A 22,017-nucleotide genomic window follows, 5' to 3' on the forward strand; every position below is an offset into this window, starting at 1 on the left:
GGAAATTTTCTTTTCTGCACACTACTCGAATGAAATATCGTGGAAGTTTCTTTTCACTTGCTTTTTCGAAAAACGATCGACACTTGTCACTTATCGTTAAGATGTACGATTAATTCACTGTCACTAAAAGTTCGTTTAAAAATCCATTGTAATTCAAAAAGAAAAAAATGTACACGAGAATGAATAAGCAGAGATAAACGAGAACGATAATGAAATAAAGAGAGAAAACTTATTGAAAGAAAGATGTACAGTGAATGAGTAGTTTCGTACTCACCAAGCTCATGATGTTGTCTGTGCCCGCACTCGGTTAGCACGCTGCTTTTACTCGGAAAGATGATTTTCAGATAGTGATAGTTCCGTGGAAGAGGAGGGGTCCATGATCCACGTGGATAAGATGAAAAACAGGCCATATCACTTCCTTCACTATTTTCCAAATATCGATGCAATTCGTAAACAAAATTGCGATAAGAGGAAAAAATAAGAGGAAATAGATGTTTGTAATAATTTTGGAAAAATTAGAAAACAATTGTTTATAAAATTATTTTTTTATTTAAAAAAAACATTAATTATATTTTGTTAATTATATTTAATTATGTATGAAAACTATATGTTATTTTTTTAAAAATATGTATGATTACAAAAATATTTTTTTGTTATTTATGTAATTAAATTCTCTTTTAATCACATAATTCTATTTTGAATTTCTATTTTGTAAATTCAAATTTGTAATAGTATTTGATATGATATATTTCTTATTTTATTATCAATTAAGATTTTAAATAATATTTTTATTAATTTAATTTAAATAATAACAATTATGATATTATATTGGAATCTTGTGATATAGGAATTATTATAATAAAAGAGAATATAAATATAAAATAAATTTTTTTATTTAAGGCATTTAACTAAATCAAGTTAAATAAAATATTTTAAATACAAATAAAATTGTATTTGAATTCCTAATTAGATACGTATTAATTATTGATAAATAATTACTTTAAATATGAAAACAAGCGAAAAATGTAAAATTTTATTGTCTAGTCCTTTTGAGAAAATCAAGATTGAACATTATACAGTTAAGATAATATTTATAAATTTTTAAATTCGATTTTCTAAAAACTAATTTTTAAATAAAAAGCATGTTTTCTTTATTTTTCGCATATTTTCACATTTAGAATAATTTCTATAAACAATTCATTCACATGTTATAAAAGTTAACTAATTTTATTTATATTTGAAAAACTTCATTTACTCGAAAATAAAGCCTTCTATACAATTATTCTTAATTTTCATCTTTTTAAGTTACAAAATCTCTTTGAATTCATTTATGCCATAAATTATGAATTTTATATTAGTATAATATATTATTTATATTAAATTAATATATAATAAGTGGTAAAATATATGTATATATATATATTATACCTATATTTTAATATGATAATATTATTAATATAGTAACATAAAAAGTCTCAAAAATATGATAATAAAACAATAATTGAAAAATTATCAGAAATGAATCTATTTTTTTCTTATATCATCAATCTCATTGTCCATTTCAAGTAGAAGTAACTTCCAGCATCTATAAAAATAAAAATTCTTAAATTGTAATTTTTAAATTAAATTTTTTAATTCTTTATTTTATTTAGAATTTTTAAAGACAAAATTTTAAATATACATGAGATATATTTGGATAAACGATTCTAGAGATCAAAATAAACACAAAAATTGTTATATAAAATTATATAATTTATAAATTTATATAAAAATTGTTATACAAAATTTCAATTAAGACTTATTTATTATTTATTATTTATTATAATTATTTATTATTAAATTATTTTTTTAAGAAATTTAGATTTGCATTAGATGCAAAGCAAGACGAAAATAATGTAATAGAAATAAAACAATCTCTTCATTTTATCTATCTCCATCTTATCGCAAACTTAGATTGCTTATAATTTAATAAATAAATCTCAATCAATATTTAAATATACCAACTCTAATATTTGCTTTGATATCTAAAATTGATCCTCCATAAGTATTTCGGAATATATTAATATTCTATATAATATGATTTAAACAATTGGATATTTGCAATTATATAATAAAAGATATAATAAAAAAGATATATATAATAAAAAGAAGTGAATATGTATTTTTATATAAAAAATGTTTTATATTATTAATTATAAAATGTTATTATAATTAAAAGATAAATATTATTACTATTTTGAATATTAATAATTTAGATTTTATATTTATTATGTTCTGATATTTTATTTATTTATTTTTATATATAAGAAAAGAAAATATTACAAGTTTGAGATGAATAGAAATAATATTTGATTTCATATTGAAATCTTTTCTGTATTAGAAAATGAATAAGGAAAAGAAGTATTAATTATATTATTATTTTTAATATAATAAAAAACTGTAAAGCTAAAAAAAAAACTAAAGAATAATCAATGTATCTTAATTAAATTAATTTTTTACAATGATTTTATAATCCTTTTCTCTAAAAAATTTTTAGTTTAAAAAAATTTAATTTAATTTAATTTTTTTAGAACTAAAATAATTAATAATAAAAATATGAATAATTGAATTCAATAAATATAAGAAGATTAGATATATATATATATATGATTAATTATTGCTATACATATTGTTTAATATCTATATTTGATATATTAATATAATATTTATATTTATAATATATTTATAATATATTTATAATAATATTTGATATTATTTAGAAAAATGTTTTATCTTTTATTGTATGCTTACGTAAAATATGCATTAAAAAATTGACTTACGTAATTTTAATACTATAATTATGCGTAACATATGGCATCGATCTCCTGAAAAATCATCATTTTTTGAATTCGTAATAATTGAAACTGGATTGCATCAGCTGAAAATATACAAGAATGTATTCTATAGCTACCGGTATGACCTTTAATTGAATCGCAAAGCAGAAAAGCGAGAACCATGGCGGCGGTCTTGTTGGCGAGATTGTACTTTCGCTGTGTGGTACGCTTTTCTGACCGAGAGTTCAAAGGTTGAAGGAATAATACTGTGGAAATTGAAACAGGAAAAAAAATGGTACGTAATATATTGAAAACAATGACTGTCCTTTCATTGTTACCGTGTAAGAAGTTATGTATATCAATATAACCTCAATGGACCAGAAAAATAAAACGTCATTTTCAGAAACTTTTTTAAAAAGTAATTGATACAATTAATTTACTCTTATTTTTATTATTAAAATATTGTTTATTTATAATTTGATATAATTCATATGTATTAATTCATTAAAAAACCAATAGAGTCACTCCAGTGAATCCAGTGAATCAGATGATGGTGGAGACGATCAAGAAGGATCTTCTTTTTCGGAAACAAACATTGAGGATGCTCTAACATCTTTCAGAGAGCAATGGCAACGTGAATTAGAAATATCGCCAAAACGGGATCGATCAAAAACTCAATCCACAAAAGCAGTTAAAGTTGATGTTTCTAATGATGAAGAATCTATTGAAAGCAAGGTATGATCAATAATCAATGCACATTGAAAAATATTTGTGTATATATATATATATATATATATATATATATATATATAACATAAATAAATATTTCAGGCAAAAAATTTATTTTTGAAAGGAATTGAATATGAGGAAAGAAGGAAATTTTATGAAGCAATTCAGTTCTATAAACGTGCTGTGTTATTAGTTCCTGATATTGAATTTCGTTTATATGAATCAACTAAAGTAAAAACAAATGATGATGGTCATGAAGGATTTGATAATGACATAAATAATATTGATGATAATGTTGGAAACCATAATGAAGAAGATGAAGAAGAAAGTGATTTATATGTTAAATTATGCAAAATCATAAATCAAAATAAATGCGTTTGTTTTCCTAAATTTGAACAAACTGTAAGTATTTATATATAAAATTATATAATAATTTATAAAAATATTTTAATGTATATTTAAATATATATATAGATATTATTGTCGTCGAATATCATAATAAATATTTCAGGACATTCCTTATTTCAGACAACACATATTTCTGCCTTGCCTATGGAAATAGTATTATATATTCTAAGATGGGTTGTATCATCAGAACTTGACTTAAGATCTCTTGAAATGTTCTCTAGAGTATGTCGCGGATTTTATATATCTGCAAGAGATACAGAAATCTGGAGACTTGCTTGTGTTAGGTAGATCATTTCAAATCTCTTATTAAATCTTGTTAATAATCAAATTATTAATTAGCGATTAAATTGCATAGAGTATGGGGTGTGAATTGTGGAACTTATGCTCCAAAATATCAATCATGGAGAGATATGTACTTGCAACGGCCTAGACTGAGATATAATGGATGTTATATTAGTAAAACCAGTTACATTCGTGATGGTGAAAATAGTTTCCAAGATCGATTTTATAGACCTTGGCATCTGGTGGAATACTTCAGGTACCTGAGGTATGTAATAATATAATTTGATAAAATATTTATTATAAAAATTGTAGATTCTTATTCTTTGATTATTCTTTGATAAATAGATTTTTTCCCGAAGGAAGAGTTTTGATGCTAACTTCAACTGATGAGGCCCAAAGTTGTGTAAATTCTTTAAAATATCGCACTCCGCGCAATTCATCGGTTCTTATTGGTCATTATAGATTACATGATAATTGCGTCATTTTAATGCTAAAAAAACAAGAAATAAAAGGAGTTAATACATATAGAAAAAAGAAAAAAGAAATTATACATGATAGTGGAGAACAAACATTTCATATTGTAAATTTTAATTTATGTTATATTAAAATAATTACTTTTAATTATAATAAAATTTAATAAAATTGTCATTGTTTATAGGAATTTGAAATTCAGGATCACCACAGACGGTTAAATTCGCAATTGAAATGGTTAAGTTATACGATATTTACAAAGTATAGAAATGGCCATGAAGCGAAAATGTGTTTAAAGGAACCGTCTGTAAGAGAATGGAGAGTATCAGCTATTGGCGGACGATATCCATCACTTAAATTTAGCAGAGTTAAAAGTTATACTCAAGAAAGTGAAGCTCCTTTACAATAATTGTAATTAAATATAAATTTGGTGGTTTTGATTGTAAAAATACATAATGAAATGAAAATTTAAGAGAAGACTATATTCTTCAAAACAAACGTTAAAACTTGTACAAATACACTCTTGATGTACATTGCAAATACGCACGTTAATGTTACATTTTTCTGCTTATAAAAATGTATTCTAAATATGTCGCATGAAAAAAATTTTATTCCTAAGTCATTATCGAAATATTTCTTAGATAATTTTTATTAACCTAATATCTAATTCTCGCGTTACAGTTTTCTCTTAAATTTTATCATCTACATTATTTTTCATATAGATAATGCGTAAATGATTTATAGATTTAATATATTGTTTATTATGCACTTATATATGGTGCCTTATGTGCTTTTAACATAGGTACTTTTATTTCAAAATATATTATTTTCGTTTTTTATTTATTTATTATTTATAAAATTTTCAATAGAAATAAGATAAAAAATAAACAATTTCAATGCAATAGATATATGTATAATTAGTTTTGATCAAATTTTATAAAGAATATAAAATTTCTTTATAAAGATATGCAATTTTAAATACATCTCAATGATCAGATCCGCAAGGATGCAATTGTATAAAAAAATATATTTGTCTAGCATTTATATTATCTATTAATAATTTTTTCATTCAAATAAAATATTTTTTTTAAGATATTCTTGCGGTTCTGCTCTTTCTTAATTTCATGTAAAATAAATTTGTCATAACATATATGTTTAATCAAATATATGGAAGAAATGATTCAATCAAATTTATTTTTTAATGTAAAATTTATCGATTGTGGATAACAGATCAATTTATGCATCTGTGTGTGTAATTTCAAATGTAAATGAATCTATCGTACACTTCTATATCTTGATTCCTTTATATATGGCAATGAATTTATGTATGAATACTTGAAACCCCTATGGAATTAAATGAATTCTAATTAATATTTTGGAACAATTTTGTTCGTTTTTACGAATGGTATTGATATTGTAAAGTGATGTGTATTCAAATCAAAGAAACGAATGTCTGGGAACACATCTTGTAAATTACTATGGATCTTTAAGTCTTATAATCAATAATAAACGTATTTTTGATGTGCTTTCTAGTTTATTCTATTTAAAGAACGATATTCTTTTGCATTTTAGAATGGAATTCGAATTAATATTCAAATCAAAGTGAAAATTATTTATTTATGATATTCTCTGTGATATGATAAGTTATATATATAATTTTGTACTTATACTTGTACTTCTATTGTTCCATGTATGTGAATATTGCTTACTTCTTATTATCATTAAATTTTGGTACTTATATATATGCATATTCTTTTATTTTTATAACTAATTAGAAAGATATATACTTTATGGTCACGAAGTATTTTTGTTGTTTGAACAAAATAACCGGTTGCATAGGCTCGTTTTATCACAGACTTCATTAAAATATGTTTACACATGTCATTTCATCACAGTTCATCGTGCTTTAATTGAACGAAGATCGTTTCATTGCACGCAGACGAGTTGATTATCCAAGTGAGATCTTGCAGAGTTGCAGCATGCATCGAACAAACCGCCAAGACAACCAGCACATGCATTAAATTATGAGAATTCAATATCAGATCCAATTTGCCTGGTATCCATTTTTCAGGAATACGCATGGCACCTATAGTTGCTCCCACAATCGCTATGAGGTCCTGAAAAAAGGTATATGTATATATGATATCAATATTTTGAAAATTTCTTTGATATTTTTCTTTATAATCCTTTATAATTCATATATCGTTTATATATTTTTTAAAATCTTATTTTATATATTCTTTTTGTTATTATATGTATCTTTTTATTATATTTTGTTGCTATATTACTATATTATCAAATAGTTTATTGTAATTATTGATTCTTAGTTTTTCAAAGAGTAAAATATATAAATCTATAAATTGTATAAAAATTTTATAGAAACATATAAAGATAGTAATTAATAATACTATAATAAAATCACATTTGAATTTAATTATGTATAATTTTATAATAGAATTACATAATAAAAGAGTTAATTATTATTATTAATATTTCTTTTTTACATAAATTATTAATAAATAATAATTGTGATTATTATAAATAATATATAAATATATAATAATAATAATATAATATATAGTAGTAATTACATAATTAATATACATAATATTAATAAAATTTTTTATAAAAATATACATATGAATACATATAAATATCAAAAGTATATCTATAATTAAAAGAATAAAAATTTTAATTTTATTTTATTTTACTATTTTACTTTTAACTTTAATTTTATACTTTATTTTATATCGCCAATATAATTTTATATATTATTAATTATTATTAATATAATACTACTTTATTAAAGTACTTTATGTATTTTACGTATTTTATACTTATTTAATAATATATAATTACTTATACTTTTTTATATATTATTAGTTATATAAAAATTATAAATATATATATAGTAATCAAATCTTTTATCTTTGTAATTTTCTTTTTCTTTGTATAAGTAAAAGAGGAATGTTTATTTAAATTTTTGTAAAAAATTAAAAACAAAATGAAATAAAAAATAAACATTATGAGTTATTAAGGATTAAATCACTATGATTTATCCTTATATATATTTTTACCTGTAGTACAATATGAAGTAAAGCATTTGGAGAACCACCGCCAATGCCGAAACATCGTAGAATCAGTACTAACATTCTCATGAGAAAAGGAGGTGCAAAACATAATCTTCTTTCCCATGGTGACTGCGCATTCATTGCCTATATAAAATATTTATAATATTTAAGATTGAAGATAAGAATTTTAAAGAAATTTAAAGAATATATAATATACCTTAAAAAGTCCCCATATACTAAGGAAACAATAGATAAACATACAGCTGTACCAATAAGTATCACATAAACAGTGGATTGTTGCTGCTATCATAGGTATTGCGCCTAAAATTTAAAATGAAATTTTATTAAAACTATTAATCATCTGATAATTAGTAATGCAACAATAATTTAAATAAGTACCAAAACTTTGGCATAGCCATATACCGATCATGTCTAATTTCAATAACGATTTATAGAAGATTTCATCATAGTGTAAATTCATAAAAAGATGATAAATAAATGATCCAATCCAGGGACTTACAGCACCGATTAAATGGCACCAAGATAAGATTGCTAGGAAGATACCTTTGGTATTCCATGGAAGAAGTTGAGGAATAGTCAATAACATGTATAAAATGGCAAATCCTAAAACATGATTTTTTTTGTATTAAAAATCAAGTATATATAATTATTTAATTATTTAATTTATTATTAATCAATTTTAATCTAATTTAGACATTAATCAAATTATTTACTATAAAAATAATTCAAATTTATTTCTGGAAAAGATTGAGAAAATAATTTATATATAAATAAATAATTTATATAATATAATATGGATTTTTTACTTATAAATAATTCATAATTTATATTTTGAAATATCCATATATTTGGATAAATTGAATTCATTAATAAATGATGTTATATAATCATTTATTTTTAAATTCTTTAGGAATGCATTATTCTTTAAAGACAAAAAGAAGTAAAATTGTAAAATATAAAAAAGAAAATCTTTATATGGATATAAAATCTTTATATGAATATCTTTACATATTACATATATAATCAAAAATATAGTCAAATTTATAACAATATGCTAATAATAAATATTAAAATCAAGTAATAATAGTTTTTCTTATTTATAAATAAAATCAAATATATAATTAATTTTCAATATAATTCAAAGTTAAAATTTATAATAAATTTAATACATTTTATTAATATAATAAAATTTATATAAATTTAATAATAAAATTTATAAAATTTAAATTATATTTCTATATTTAACATTTATATTATAATTATACTTAAAAATTTATTAATTCTCTGCAACAATTATTTTTAATTATTTAATATGAATAACAATTTATAAATATTTATACATAAAAATTTATAGTGTTATTTTTATTATGCAAATATAAAATAAAAATTTTATCTAAAAAATTATATGTAATTAATTGCATTTAACATAATATATAATTTAATTAATTAATTTATTATATATATTTATATAATATTCATTTATAGAATTTTGTCTTTGTTAATTATCTCATATAACATAAAAATGTTTTTGTTAATTATCAATAAACAATAATATATAAAATATTTATTTTTAATTAATTGATTAAATAATAAATATGAAATGCCTGTATAATATCTGTATAATAAATATTATATCATTTTTTTATCTTTTTAATCTCTTTTGTATGTACATTTTTTTTGCGATTATTAATAAACTCTTTATATTATATATATTATATATATATATATATATTATATATATTAATAAACTCTATTTGATATGATTGACACAACATGTCATTTTTAAAATAAAAATTTTCTTAAATTATTAAAAATTTATATAAACTATTCATTATTATTATATATTATTGTCATTCATTATTATATTAAATTATTAAAAATTAATTAAATCATTAAAAATTCATGAATATTGAACATAAATAAGTGCTTATGTTTAATTTTTTATATTTGAATATAAAATTATTTTTTAAATATTTAATTTTCTTTTCTTTTTTTTTTTTTGGATAACATTAATTATTTCTTTGAATATAAAATTGATGTTACATCATATATGTGTAATAGATTTCAGAAAAATAACATATGGCTTCGTTAATCGATTTTTCGCTATCTCACAATGCGTCAATAGAAATATAATGATTTCTCATATAAATTGACCTTGAAAAGCTTAAGGTTAATCCAATTTTTTACTTTATTAAATAACGGAATACAAATTTTGTTTTCTCCTCACCTTTGAACATTTTAAAGTGATTATGTAGAAAATCGATATGATGAATAATAGATGTTTTTATATTTAGCTGATATTTTTATTAAAACATTACATAAAAGCACATATTAACTATTTATAAATTAAGGTTTCATTGTAATATTTATGTATCAAATCAATTTCTAAAACTATAAGAAATGAAAGATTTAAATATTTCTTGATATCATATGTAAATCATAATTATATTAATCCACGAATATGAAAAAATATATAAGGTATCTAAAATATAATATATATCATTATAACATTTAAAGAATGAAATAAATCTTTATATAGATTTTATTTTTTCAATTATTCATAATATAAACTCACATAAATATTTTTAAACATATAATTTAATCTTAAATTAATAATTAAATAAATATTTTATATCTTCCAATCAAATCACAAACAAATTTAACAATTAATCCAACAGCAGAATCCAAATATAATATGTATAATATATATAAAGAGACTTTTTCGTGGTAACTGAGAAAGAAATAATTAACTTGTCATGAATTAGTTCATCGAAAAAAAAATTTTTTTTCGTTTGAAGCTTTTTGAATAAATTAAAGAAAAAATTTATAAATGATTAAATACAAATAATTGACTAACTCTCGATTAAATAAGAATGAAATAATATGAAAATAAGCAAAAAATGTAAAATAAATTATTTTTATTTAAAAATTTGTTTTTAATAACATTGAATTTGAAAATTCATGGATCATATAATTTCTTAATTGTATAATTTTCTCGATTTTTTTCAAAAATAAAATCTTAGATGATAAAGTTCCATTTTTTGTTTACTTTCACATATAAAATAATAATTTATTATTAATTCATTTGTAATTCATTTCTTATTTAGAAATTAGATTCAATTTTAATTTCACTTGTAAGTTTGAAATATTTTGAAACTTGATTTATTCATAAACAAAACTTCAAATGAAAAAAAAAATTTTATTATTTCATTTTGACTTATTTTTTCATGAGAAATTAATTCAATTGTATCAGAAATAATAGAATATTCTCTCTTCAAAATTAATATATTCAACAATCAAATATTAACTACAATAAAACGTCGATTATAATCGATCAGAAATTTAATCAAATTTGTAAATATGTCACGAAATAATTAAATATTAAATAAAGCAATGAAATATAAAACAATTTTTAAATATAGATATTTATTATCAGATTAAAAGAATATATCAGATTGTTTCAAATGAAATAATCTTTATACGATAATGAAATAATCAAATCTTTATAATAAAATAATAAAATAAGATAACTTTTAGCTTATCGAAAATTATATTAATCAAAGTTTGATTATATAAATATTATAAATCATGTTAATCAACAAATTCATATATATTATCTATCGAAAAACAAAAGCAAAATTATTATAATAATAAATTGATTTTTATTAATAATTTTTTTTTTATATTTATCAATTTTAATTTTTTACATATATAAAAGATTATTTCTTTAAATGTAAAATTTTTTGAAAATTCTATTATATTTTACTATAATTCTATAATGTTAAGAAAAATTTTTTATATGTTATATTGAATTATAATATTTTTATTTTAAATCTATATACAAAAACATATGAATTTGATATTGATATTAATTCAATTACAATTTACTTTTTTTATAATTAACGAATAATTAATATAACAAAATAATACTCAAATTGTATTTATTTAATTTTAAACTTTAATTTTAACTTTAAATTGATGTGTATTATTTAATGATACATTTAATGTATATGTTATATACATTTTATATACATTTAATCACTTATTTTTCAATTAACATTTATAATAATAATAATATATTTATGTATACTTAATAAGATATATGTTACTGGAATATGAACACTATATTATTAATAATATATATCTATATATTAATCTATATATTAATCCCGTATTCGGATAATCGGTTACTTGAATAACAAAATTTCGAATAATCGGCGTTCTATCGTATCTGTATAATCTCAAAAAATCGAAGAATCATATCTATCCCTTTATTAAATAATATTCTCTTTGTAAACAATGTTCTCAGAACTCACCATGTGTCAAGATATTGACAGTTTCATTGTGGATGTAAAACAAACTGCCGAGACACTGGGCCACAGTCATGAGGGGCCTATATCCAGTGCGGATATGAGGATTGAACTGCAAATGCTGCGGCATGTCGCTCCATTTTCGCAACAAACGGATCCCCGATTCTGGTCGCAATGGTTTCTTGTACATATTCCTCTGATCGCCCTCGCGATCGAGTTTTTTATCGTTGTTCTTATACGGAGGATCGACTGCCTCCGCATGTTGCTTGTCGTCTCGAAGCGACGTTGTGCAGGCGGAATGCTGGTGAGGAATGACGAAGCACACGGATGCACGCACACGCGACAGAAAGTGTAAAAGATGTGTTCTTTGGCGACGGCGGTGTCGTTATTGCATCAGTTTTGTGCTCGATGCTCTTCGTCCACCACCATCCGCGACTCCGACCTCTCTGACGGTGCCGTTACCACGGAAACCGCATCGATCCTCATCGCCGAGAGAACGCACTCCTCGAATACACGCAATCAGTTTTCGCGGACTTGGCTCGTTGATTTGGTAGAAATGCTCTCCAGAGCACACCTCGATACGATCATTCAATTTGCAGGATGACGCTGATTTTAGAATTTATTTAGATTTGTATCGTGGAAAGCATAAACTGTAATGGTTATTTTTGAGAACATGTAGAACTGGATTTAAATCAAAGATGGATCAAAAGTTTAGATTATTGCGAAAGTTGAATTCGAAATTTTACGAAGTCTTGAAACTTTTTTTTTGAAATCTATAATGCTTATTTTTTTTTCTTTTTTTTTTTATCTAAAGAATATTTATTTTATCAAAAATTCTTAAGAAATTTTGTTTTTCGAATTTAGATTTTTTTTTAATCAATGAATTCAATAATAATTGTTTTTTTTTAATTTGATAAAATTAAATTTACGTACTTCATTTTATTGTTTTTTTATTAACGATTATAATGGATATCAATTAAAGTGTAAACAAAAATTAAAAATTTATTATTAATATTATAAATTATTTAATATTATTAAAATAAAAAAATAATTTTGTAATAATAAATAATTAAATAAATAATTAATATTGTCATAGTCACAATTATATTCACATTGTTGTTATATATGAATTATTTTTTATTTGAGTTTCGAAAATTTTGAATCACAAAAGCTCGAGAATTAAAAAATAATTTTTTAAGTTTCGAATTTTCATATTCCATATTTGAAGATCATTTATTAGAATTTTAATTAATATATAATTAATATATTATATTAATGTTTTAGTTAGTAATTTAATTCGTTTTTTTATATAATTTTTATAATTAAATCTATTTTTTAAATTTAAAAAAAAATATGATATTTAATATATATTTATAGAATATATAAAATAAATTTGTAATTTATAATTTAATAATTACAAAAGATATAGTATTTATTTAATATTTATATTTTTTAACACTATTTCTTTTTCTATCTTGATTCAATAATCTTAGAAGTTATATTTATTGTATTTAAAGTTATATTTATTGCATAATGTAATGAGTATTGCACTGATAAAAAATAATATTGATTTTGTGAGAGCAGAGAATAGTAGTATTCATATATGATCATGTATATCTAGTTTTACATAGTTCAAACTATTCATTTATACATAGTTCAAACTATGTATAAATACATCTTATACAGTTCAGAAAATTTTTTATATTTTTCGAGAATTTATATGTAATAATAATTTTATGATTTATCTTTTGACCAAATAAAAAAATAATTTTATTTACTCTTAAATGATATTTATTTTTAATTATTTATATTTATTTTTCAAAATTCAATTAAATTTTATAAAAAAATATTATATTTATTTCAAAAATATAAAAAATGTTTTCTTTAAAGTTGCATTTAAGTCTTCCTTATATTTAATAAACTCTTGAAAATTATTTTATTTTATCTTATTTTATATTTAATTAATATAATTATTTTATCAAATTATTTATTTAATTGATTTATAAGTTCAGAAAAGTAGAATTTTTTGTTAACATAAAATTTAATTTTGAAATGGATTATTATAAACAATAGTGTATAAGATATTTGAAATTTTATATTTTACCAAGAATAAAAATTACAGATGACATAATTTTTTCGTTAACCTATAAGGACATCTATTATTTCTAATATTATTATTTCTATGTTTAATGCTTCTTATATGCCAATGAAAAAAATAAATGAAAATTAATATTAAAGCTAACTTAATATACATGTATAAAATTAACATAATATTATGAAAATCAATCTGAATAAAAGTTAGTATTAATTTTGTGAAAAGTATCCGTACGTTTCATATGATTGAAAACAAATAAAAAATCTGTAACCAATCAATTTGTTTGATAGTTCTAGTATTCATATACGTTTTTCAATAATGCCGCGTTTAAATATTATTTCATTACTTGGCTTTTAATAGGATAATTGAACTTCTGTTAATCAATTCTATTTGTCAGATTGTAAATTGCTATTATTTAAACGATAAATCGTAAGTGATAAAAAGAACTATTAAACTTTTATTATGTTAGCAATAGCTATACGAATTGTTTCCGATAAATGGAGTTTTATTGTATAGTATGATAGCTTACCGGAAGTTGTTTTGTCAACTTCCTCAGTTTGAAGTCAGTTGAAGAAATTTTTTAATCGTGAATTTTTCTCTTTTCAATTGAATAAATTTTCGAAATGATACTTGTTTTTTTTATTAATCTTGAGCTAAAACAGGTATGAAATTAATGTTTTTTATTCGATTTTTTTTTTTAATTATATACGGATAAATGAAATTTTAATTATTTCAAAATAAAAATAAAGTTTAAAATAGTCATTTTAAAATAGAAAAATTTTTATTGAACTGACTGATGTGAAATTAATAAATTAAAAAATTAAAAAATGTTTTTGAAATTAAAATACGTTAAAATAATAAATTAAAAATTTTCCTATTATTATATTTCTAATATCCTCAGCTAAAAATCTTTTTTAATTTTTTTTCGAAATCACGTAATCTCTATTTGAAGAATAGAGAATATTTATTTAAAAATAAAATATTCTTTTTTAAATAAAATATAGTAAGAAACATCTATTTTGAAAATTTTCTTTTAGATTAGTGTAGATTAAAATTAAAAACAAATAAAAAAAAAAGAAATATCTTTGTTTCTTGCAAAATGATAATCCTTTTATAAGAAGAATTGCAAATTGTATACTTTGAATTTTTAAAAAGTTTTTCAGTTTCATAGTGTATTTTGTTGAATTCTTTCATTTGTATATTTAAATTTATGTTATGTTTAATTTCGTTCTGTATTCATTTGAGAACCTTTTCTAATTCTGATTGGTTATTTAGGCAATTTTTTTTACTTTTTTATTTTTCATCATTTTATTTAAAAATTCACTAACCTTTTATTCGATCCATTTCGTCATTTTTTAATATAAATTTAATATAAATATCAAAATTTATTTTATTTTATTTCAAATGAAACCGAAGGAATAATTGTTGAAATATAATACGTTGCATGATTCTATTATATATATATTATATATTATATATATATATTTTATATATGTATATTATATATTATATATTATATATATAAGATTAGTGCATATTATGAAATATAATATATTGTTTCTTAAAATTTTTTTGAAATCATATATTTAATTATGAAATAAATTCTACAATTCTACTTACTTTTCTAAACAATTAATTAGTTTTATTATTTCATATTCACAAGAATTATTCAATCAATAATCTAATAAATTTTTTTGTAAATTATACAATATTGCAATTCATATATTTTCTTCATATTCTAATGTAATTTTAAAATAATTTATCAAGTACAAATTATATAATTAAAATAAAAAATATCTTTAATTTTTTAATATTTTTTACATAAATTTTCAATAACCTCTCGTATTTAACTTTTAAAATATAAAATCATTGAAATATTTTAATTATTCATCAACATTCATTTATAATTGATTTACTATTATTTTTTGAAATAAATTTCACTATATTCGATATATGTAATTTACAGCAAATTTCTTCATAATATAGTGATATTTGTCAAATTTAATAGATAATATCAGTCTATTAATTTCAAACTTTAAAGAAATATTTCATATGCACCAACCTAATATATAATCACTTTTTCATATTTGAAGACCAATCATTTTGCCATGAAATTGAAATTTACAAAGCGTGAATGACAACTAATATTTTTAGCCTGTTCATTAGATCAGGCTTCGGATAAGATACGAATCTTGATTTAGGGCCAACATTAAGCGCGATCTGAACACCGTATAAAACGAAAACGACGTTGCGATGCTCATTGACTCTAGATTGTTCTCGGAGTGATTGCCTTTTTCTCGCGAGAAACGTCATTCATTGTCTTTTAAGGAAAACAGGAAACAAGATCTGACGAAGGAACGTGAATTTTACGTGACTTGCCTCCTGCGGCTTCAGCCGTTAAAAAAAAAAAAAATAAGGACAGAGACCCGATTCGAATCAATGGACAGTTTCCAATTTGTAAGCTTATATAATTAATTCGTGAATCATATTGGATTTTATTTGCTCTATACGATCACGTTGTTTCTTTATAATTACTTGATCTATTATCAGTTTACACATAGATTGATTAAGATGGATATGGTCTTTGTGTTTTGATTAAAATTAAAAGTAACACAGATTTCATTTTCGTATCTGGGGTTAGTTCGTTGTTATACGGCGCAAGCGCTATACAATAAAATACGTTACCTGCATTGAATGTCTCGATAAGCTGGATAAAATGGGTGCACGTTTAATACAGTGTCTATTTTATCGTTTTATCGCGAGAAATACATTGATGTTAAATAGTGTAATAAAAGGTCAAAACAATTACGGTTATTTTTATCATAAACGACAGGTATGTCAATTAGAGGTCACGTGTAAAAAATTAAAATAATATTCTTTTTTAATATCATTAATCTCATTAATTCACTGATTGTGATTTTCCCTCCTCCATAACACGATTGGCGCAGGTTCAGTCAAATCACGTGGCCTTGTGCATGGAGTAATCACAATCACATCTAGTTATCGACGTGCCCTCATCAAATTCTCTTGTGCTAAAGAGCTCAGTATACCTTCAATGATCACAAAATATAATGCATGGTACAACACTGCTTTTTTCTTTTTTGTTATTTTTTTTTTTTTTTTGCAAAAATCATTATAAGTCTTGATATAAAGTTTCAAATTAAAAATGCAAATATAAAACATCGTCAAAATTTATAACATAATTAAAATGGTTACAGCATTCCTATAGAGAGTTATGGACAATCGCAGCTAATTTGATCCCTTCTGCAGTAATGAAATGCTACGTCCAAAAGCAATCTAAATTCATTGATCCGATAATAGGGGTGAGTTAAATTTATTATATATTTGAAAACATCCTTTATTATTTTTAATTTTCGCGATTTTTTTTTTTTATTTATCTTGTATAGACACTAGTCTGTATCCATCTTTTATCGATAATATTATTATCTTATCAATGAGGTAAGTAGTTACTCTTTTCCATATACTTGGGTGTGGTGCCACCTATCATAATATACAGAGGTCATCAACTAGTCACTCAGAATTTATATGATTACTTCAGAGTCTCGTGAACATCATGAACTTATATTCATTTAAAATTTGAGTATGTTTTGGAATTTAATGACTTTAATAAAATGTCGTGTTCTACGAGTAATTACTAACCTAATTTGGGGACAGGTATGTAAAGTTTCTTTAATAAAATAAACGTAACATACGTATAATCTATAATAAAGATAAGTTTATTTTTTTAAGATGTTATTTTATACTTTTTTGCTATAGAAATATTAATTTTACTTTGCATTGGTATTATATTTGCATAATAATTTAATGATAGAATAATATTTTTATGGATTTTGATTCATTGCACGTTTTCCTCGTGCTACTTATAAGCGAGGTTATCAAATGAGTATATCATACGTATCATTTAACTTCTATTTAATTAAAATATTTTATTTCATTATTAATATTAATTTTATCATAAATATTTATTTGCATTATTATAGTAGTATTTAATTATTTAAAAATAGAATTAATAAAATATTTTATACATATGTATACATATTCAAAGTAAAATATGTCTTTTTTCAATATTATTTATTTAAAATTTGGTTAAAATATAAAATAAATTAATAATATTGTAGTTAATATTGTGATAATTATTTTTTAGTTATAATAATAAGATATAATTTTATTTCAATCCATTTGTGAAAGATTGTATACTAATCATAAATGAAAACTATTTATTTTTCATACACATTTTAATGATTTTAGATTTAAAAATATTTTTTTTTTTATTAAAAAAGAAATTTTTAATGAATATTTATTATTGCTTTTATAATAGTGTAGCCGGTATAATTTACATACATATATCCATCTTTTTGTATCTGCCGGAAGTATATATATTTGAGGTTTAGTAAGCTAAGTTCGTGCATAGTCGGTTCAGTTCGTAGATAGTCGGTTTTACGATTCTGTACGAATATAGTCGAATGCCATTCGCCAATCGCATCGATCCAATATCCACATCGTTGTCACATACAACAGTGTCGTACGTAGCACATCATTACGCTCTTTAAGTATTTTGTGTTTGCAAGTATTTTGGGACCAACCGAACTTGACTTCTTTCTTAAATGTAAGTTCCATTATTGTAACATTATCATAATATATTAAATTTGGATTATTCAAAATGTCTAGCAGAAATTGTGCATGTGTTACGTTCACTGGTACTTGATGCTTCTCTACCTCCAAGATGGCCGCCGTTTCATGAAAGTTCCCTTATGGCGTATGCTTTGCGGTTTGTCTTTCCACTTGTAAATTTTGTCGCTTTCACTTCGTCATGGTTATTAAATATATATGCATTGTACATTATCACGATGCATAATCTATTCTTTGAGAATACTAGTGTATAAATTCGATGTTTCGTCTTAAAAAGCGAGCATTTCGTTGGCATTGATTTTGCTAGTGAGCGTGCCCACGCGTATTCATTACTTCATTCTTATTTCATTTCCCTACTTTTTATTGCATCTGCCACCATGCATATTATATTATTGTTCCAATTGTCTTCTCTTTGATATTCTTCGGATAATATATAATCCAGTGATTTTGGCGGGATTTTTATTTTCACATGAAAAATAACTCCCTTGGATTTCATGTGAAATTGTATTATACTCTGAACAGAGATTCTCACAAATAATAGGTATAATTTCTTATCTTTTCGGAGTGGGCTGTTTTTCTTGTAGTGCTTAGTATAGTTTTACGATGCGACTGCCCACATTTTGCAGAATTTTTTGAGCTGATGTCTACGTCGTTGTCAAAAAATCCTGTCATACCACAAGCATCATCTTCACGTTCCTGGATATCATCCATCCTCAGTTTCATTCGGGATCAAGTGAGCTTATTTCGTCTTCCTAATGTAAGTACATGTAGTGTGGTTTCATTAAAAAAGCTCTGATCCTAATATTTTTCCAACATTTGTAATATTATTATCTATATATTGTATACAGCTGAGATTTATAATTTTTTTCTGTCTTACTGATCATGTCATATTGATAATGATGTGAAATCAATTACAAAAATTACATTTCTGTTATTAATTATGGATCATTTAGGATTTATAGTTAGATGTCATTTTTGTTATTTCTTTCTGTTTCATTTTACATTTATTTCTTATTTCAATTAATTATAATATGTTAATTATAAATACTAATAAATAAATGTTAAATAAAATTTGTTTGCATATATTTATAAAATGAGATGTATTCAATACCAGTGAATTTTTATGAATATTTTAATGAATTATTTGACTTTTTAAATAAAGAATACAAATAAATTATATATAAATAATGATACGATAATTATTCTTTACACACACACATATATACATACATATATACACATATATTTATATCATTTTTATATTTATAAATTTTAAAATAAAGAATATATTATAAATTTATTAATATTATTTATATTAATATTATTTTTTATCATTATATCTTGAGCACTATAAAACATTTCTAATTATATATACTCTGAAGAATATTTAAAAAATTTTTTTTGAAATAATGATTATGAGTCATAATATTAAATTAAAATTCTTTTTCATATGAAGAAATTGATAAAATAATAAAAATAATATAATTTAATATTGTTACATTCATTAAAGAAAATATGTTTTTTAACAAGAGATTTAAACAAAATGTTTTATTACAAGATTAAAAGTAATATAAAAATTATTTTCACGAATGTAATCTTTTCTAGTTAGACAAGTATTTGATTTTTTCTAAGTATCTGATTTATATATTTATATATCTTAAATAATACAGATTAATTTGTTTCAGATGCCACGAAGCAGGAGGCGTCACCGTACTCGCAGCCATTCAAGAGCACGTTCAAATTCCGGAGGCTCTCTTCAATATGAACACAAGAGACGCCGTATAGATTATGAAAGTCCAAGGAGTAAAGGAACATATAGGTGAGTAATAAAACTAACATTTATTCCATAATCTATATTAATATGCATCTGATTGAAAATTCAGATGATTATTTTTTGATTTTATGTATAATAATCAAAAAATGTATTGTATATCATTATTAATATTCTATGCAAATTTTAATTCTGTTCAATGCATAATAATGTTTGATAGTGACATATCTAAAACATATGCAAATCAATTAATAAGCACTGTAAAATATTAATTTTTAATAAATTATCAATTAATATATTTTGAAATTAGAGCAATCACAAGTGTCAAAGTATATTTACTATTGCAAATGTTTCAAAAAGAAGACTAAGATTATTGAGAATGATTTTTGTAAGACTTGCGCAAAAAACATTAAGAAAGAATATCGGAGTGGGGAATAAATGGAGTTACAGCATACGAGACCAATGCCACGAACGCGGGTCTCCCACTCCTTAATGCGTCTAGTATGAATCGAGAAGACGATAGAAATTCTCCATGAGATCTTTATGGCTGTCAGTCGTGATCGGTGCGTTCGAGCTTCCACATTGTCATCCGGGAAAATCTTGACTTCAAGATTTACCGGACATAATTGATTGAGTACAAGAAATAGTCTTTGGCTATTATCTGAAAAAGCGTTTCGAAAAATATACGTGAGTGCTGATGTGGATTTTATCTGAAATGATTTCATTGGGAAAAAATTGCAAACGTGCGAAAGGTATAAATGAGTCGAGGTACATGTAAGGATATTTATTAGGTTTTGGAAATTAGATATGTGTGCAGTTTAAGATAAATATTTTATTTTGATGTTTGTAATTTCTCGCATAATTTGATATTTATAATTATTTCTTGGAAATATGTAGATAGGAATTGGAGATAGTAATGTAATAATATTGCTTTTTTTTTTGGCTGATTTCGTATTTTATGTATTGTTTTTGATAACGATTCGCTATTATTTTCAGAAAAAGCTAATTATCTACTGAAAGCTAATTATCAGTTCTGTCTGACCATTTATATACATTATAATTTATGAATCATAATGAATCGTGAACAATAATTGTTATATGTTTTTTTATGAATTCTCAATTTATTCAAATCTGTGCAAGGTTTTTTGTTTTGCGTGTTTCTAATTACTTTTGAATAAAGTTTATTTTGTGAAGAAATATTTATTTGTTAAGGAATAGGAAATATTGAAGGTTAATAAATTGCCTGTATGCTAGTAGAAAAAGCGGAAAGGACTGAAAAGAGGAAAGAACTCGTAATCGAATCCCGATATCGGTGTTGATTTAGTTGTGCTGGCTCGCCAGTAACGCGAAAGGATCTCTTCGTTTAAAAGCACGATGCAGTGGTGCGTGGATCATA

General features: G+C 22.4%; 3 protein-coding genes across 9 annotated transcripts in view; 2 read left to right on the forward strand and 1 right to left on the reverse strand.

The window, feature by feature from the left end:
- The first annotated feature begins 2,933 nt into the window (after nt 1-2,933).
- LOC122715609 (F-box only protein 9) lies at nt 2,934-5,561 on the forward strand. Its single transcript, XM_043937910.1, has 7 exons — nt 2,934-3,108; nt 3,333-3,548; nt 3,645-3,944; nt 4,071-4,234; nt 4,306-4,497; nt 4,578-4,812; nt 4,891-5,561. Exons 1-7 carry the CDS (start codon nt 3,106-3,108, stop codon nt 5,110-5,112), a joined length of 1,332 nt encoding a protein of 443 aa, XP_043793845.1. The 5' UTR covers nt 2,934-3,105; the 3' UTR covers nt 5,113-5,561.
- An 18-nt stretch (nt 5,562-5,579) lies between these two features.
- Nucleotides 5,580-12,498, reverse strand: LOC122715610 (progestin and adipoQ receptor family member 4). The gene is made up of 5 exons (XM_043937912.1): nt 12,112-12,498; nt 8,174-8,398; nt 7,992-8,095; nt 7,781-7,918; nt 5,580-6,820 (listed from the first exon to the last, which is right to left on the reverse strand). The coding sequence occupies exons 1-5, from the start codon at nt 12,293-12,295 to the stop codon at nt 6,593-6,595; spliced, it is 879 nt and encodes a 292-aa protein (XP_043793847.1). The 5' UTR covers nt 12,296-12,498; the 3' UTR covers nt 5,580-6,592.
- Nucleotides 12,499-16,880: 4,382 nt separating this feature from the next.
- Nucleotides 16,881-22,017, forward strand: part of LOC122715659 (serine/threonine-protein kinase Doa) — a 79,206-nt gene continuing 74,069 nt past the window's right edge. Inside the window, exons 1-4 of one of the 7 annotated variants that reach the window (XM_043938012.1) lie at nt 16,893-17,033; nt 17,149-17,278; nt 17,419-17,523; nt 20,536-20,669. In XM_043938012.1, the coding sequence (XP_043793947.1) occupies nt 17,276-17,278; nt 17,419-17,523; nt 20,536-20,669 (242 nt within the window). In that variant the 5' untranslated portion in view covers nt 16,893-17,033; nt 17,149-17,275. Of the gene's footprint in view, nt 17,034-17,148; nt 17,279-17,418; nt 17,524-18,714; nt 18,828-18,978; nt 18,990-19,476; nt 19,608-20,520; nt 20,670-21,277; nt 21,390-22,017 lie in introns of those variants that run through there. The other 6 variants (XM_043938009.1, XM_043938013.1, XM_043938014.1 and 3 more) reach the window with 6 other exon arrangements.

This window comes from Apis laboriosa, unplaced genomic scaffold (genome assembly GCF_014066325.1).
Source record: "Apis laboriosa isolate Shangri-la unplaced genomic scaffold, ASM1406632v1 scaffold39_cov144, whole genome shotgun sequence".
NCBI classification, from domain to species: Eukaryota; Metazoa; Arthropoda; class Insecta; order Hymenoptera; family Apidae; genus Apis; species Apis laboriosa.

Excerpts from the sequence above, each read along its gene's own strand:
- LOC122715610 (XM_043937912.1), bottom strand. The coding sequence starts at position 12,295 with ATGTACAAGAAACCATTGCGACCAGAATCGGGGATCCGTTTGTTGCGA. Across the intron at positions 8,096-8,173 it reads ATGGCTATGCCAAAGTTTTG|GCGCAATACCTATGATAGCA; the intron begins GTACTTATTTAA and ends TTTAAATTTTAG. Across the intron at positions 6,821-7,780 it reads TACTTCATATTGTACTACAG|GACCTCATAGCGATTGTGGG; the intron begins GTAAAAATATAT and ends ACCTTTTTTCAG.
- LOC122715609 (XM_043937910.1), top strand. Across the intron at positions 3,549-3,644 it reads AAGAATCTATTGAAAGCAAG|GCAAAAAATTTATTTTTGAA; the intron begins GTATGATCAATA and ends TAAATATTTCAG. Across the intron at positions 4,235-4,305 it reads TGGAGACTTGCTTGTGTTAG|AGTATGGGGTGTGAATTGTG; the intron begins GTAGATCATTTC and ends TAAATTGCATAG.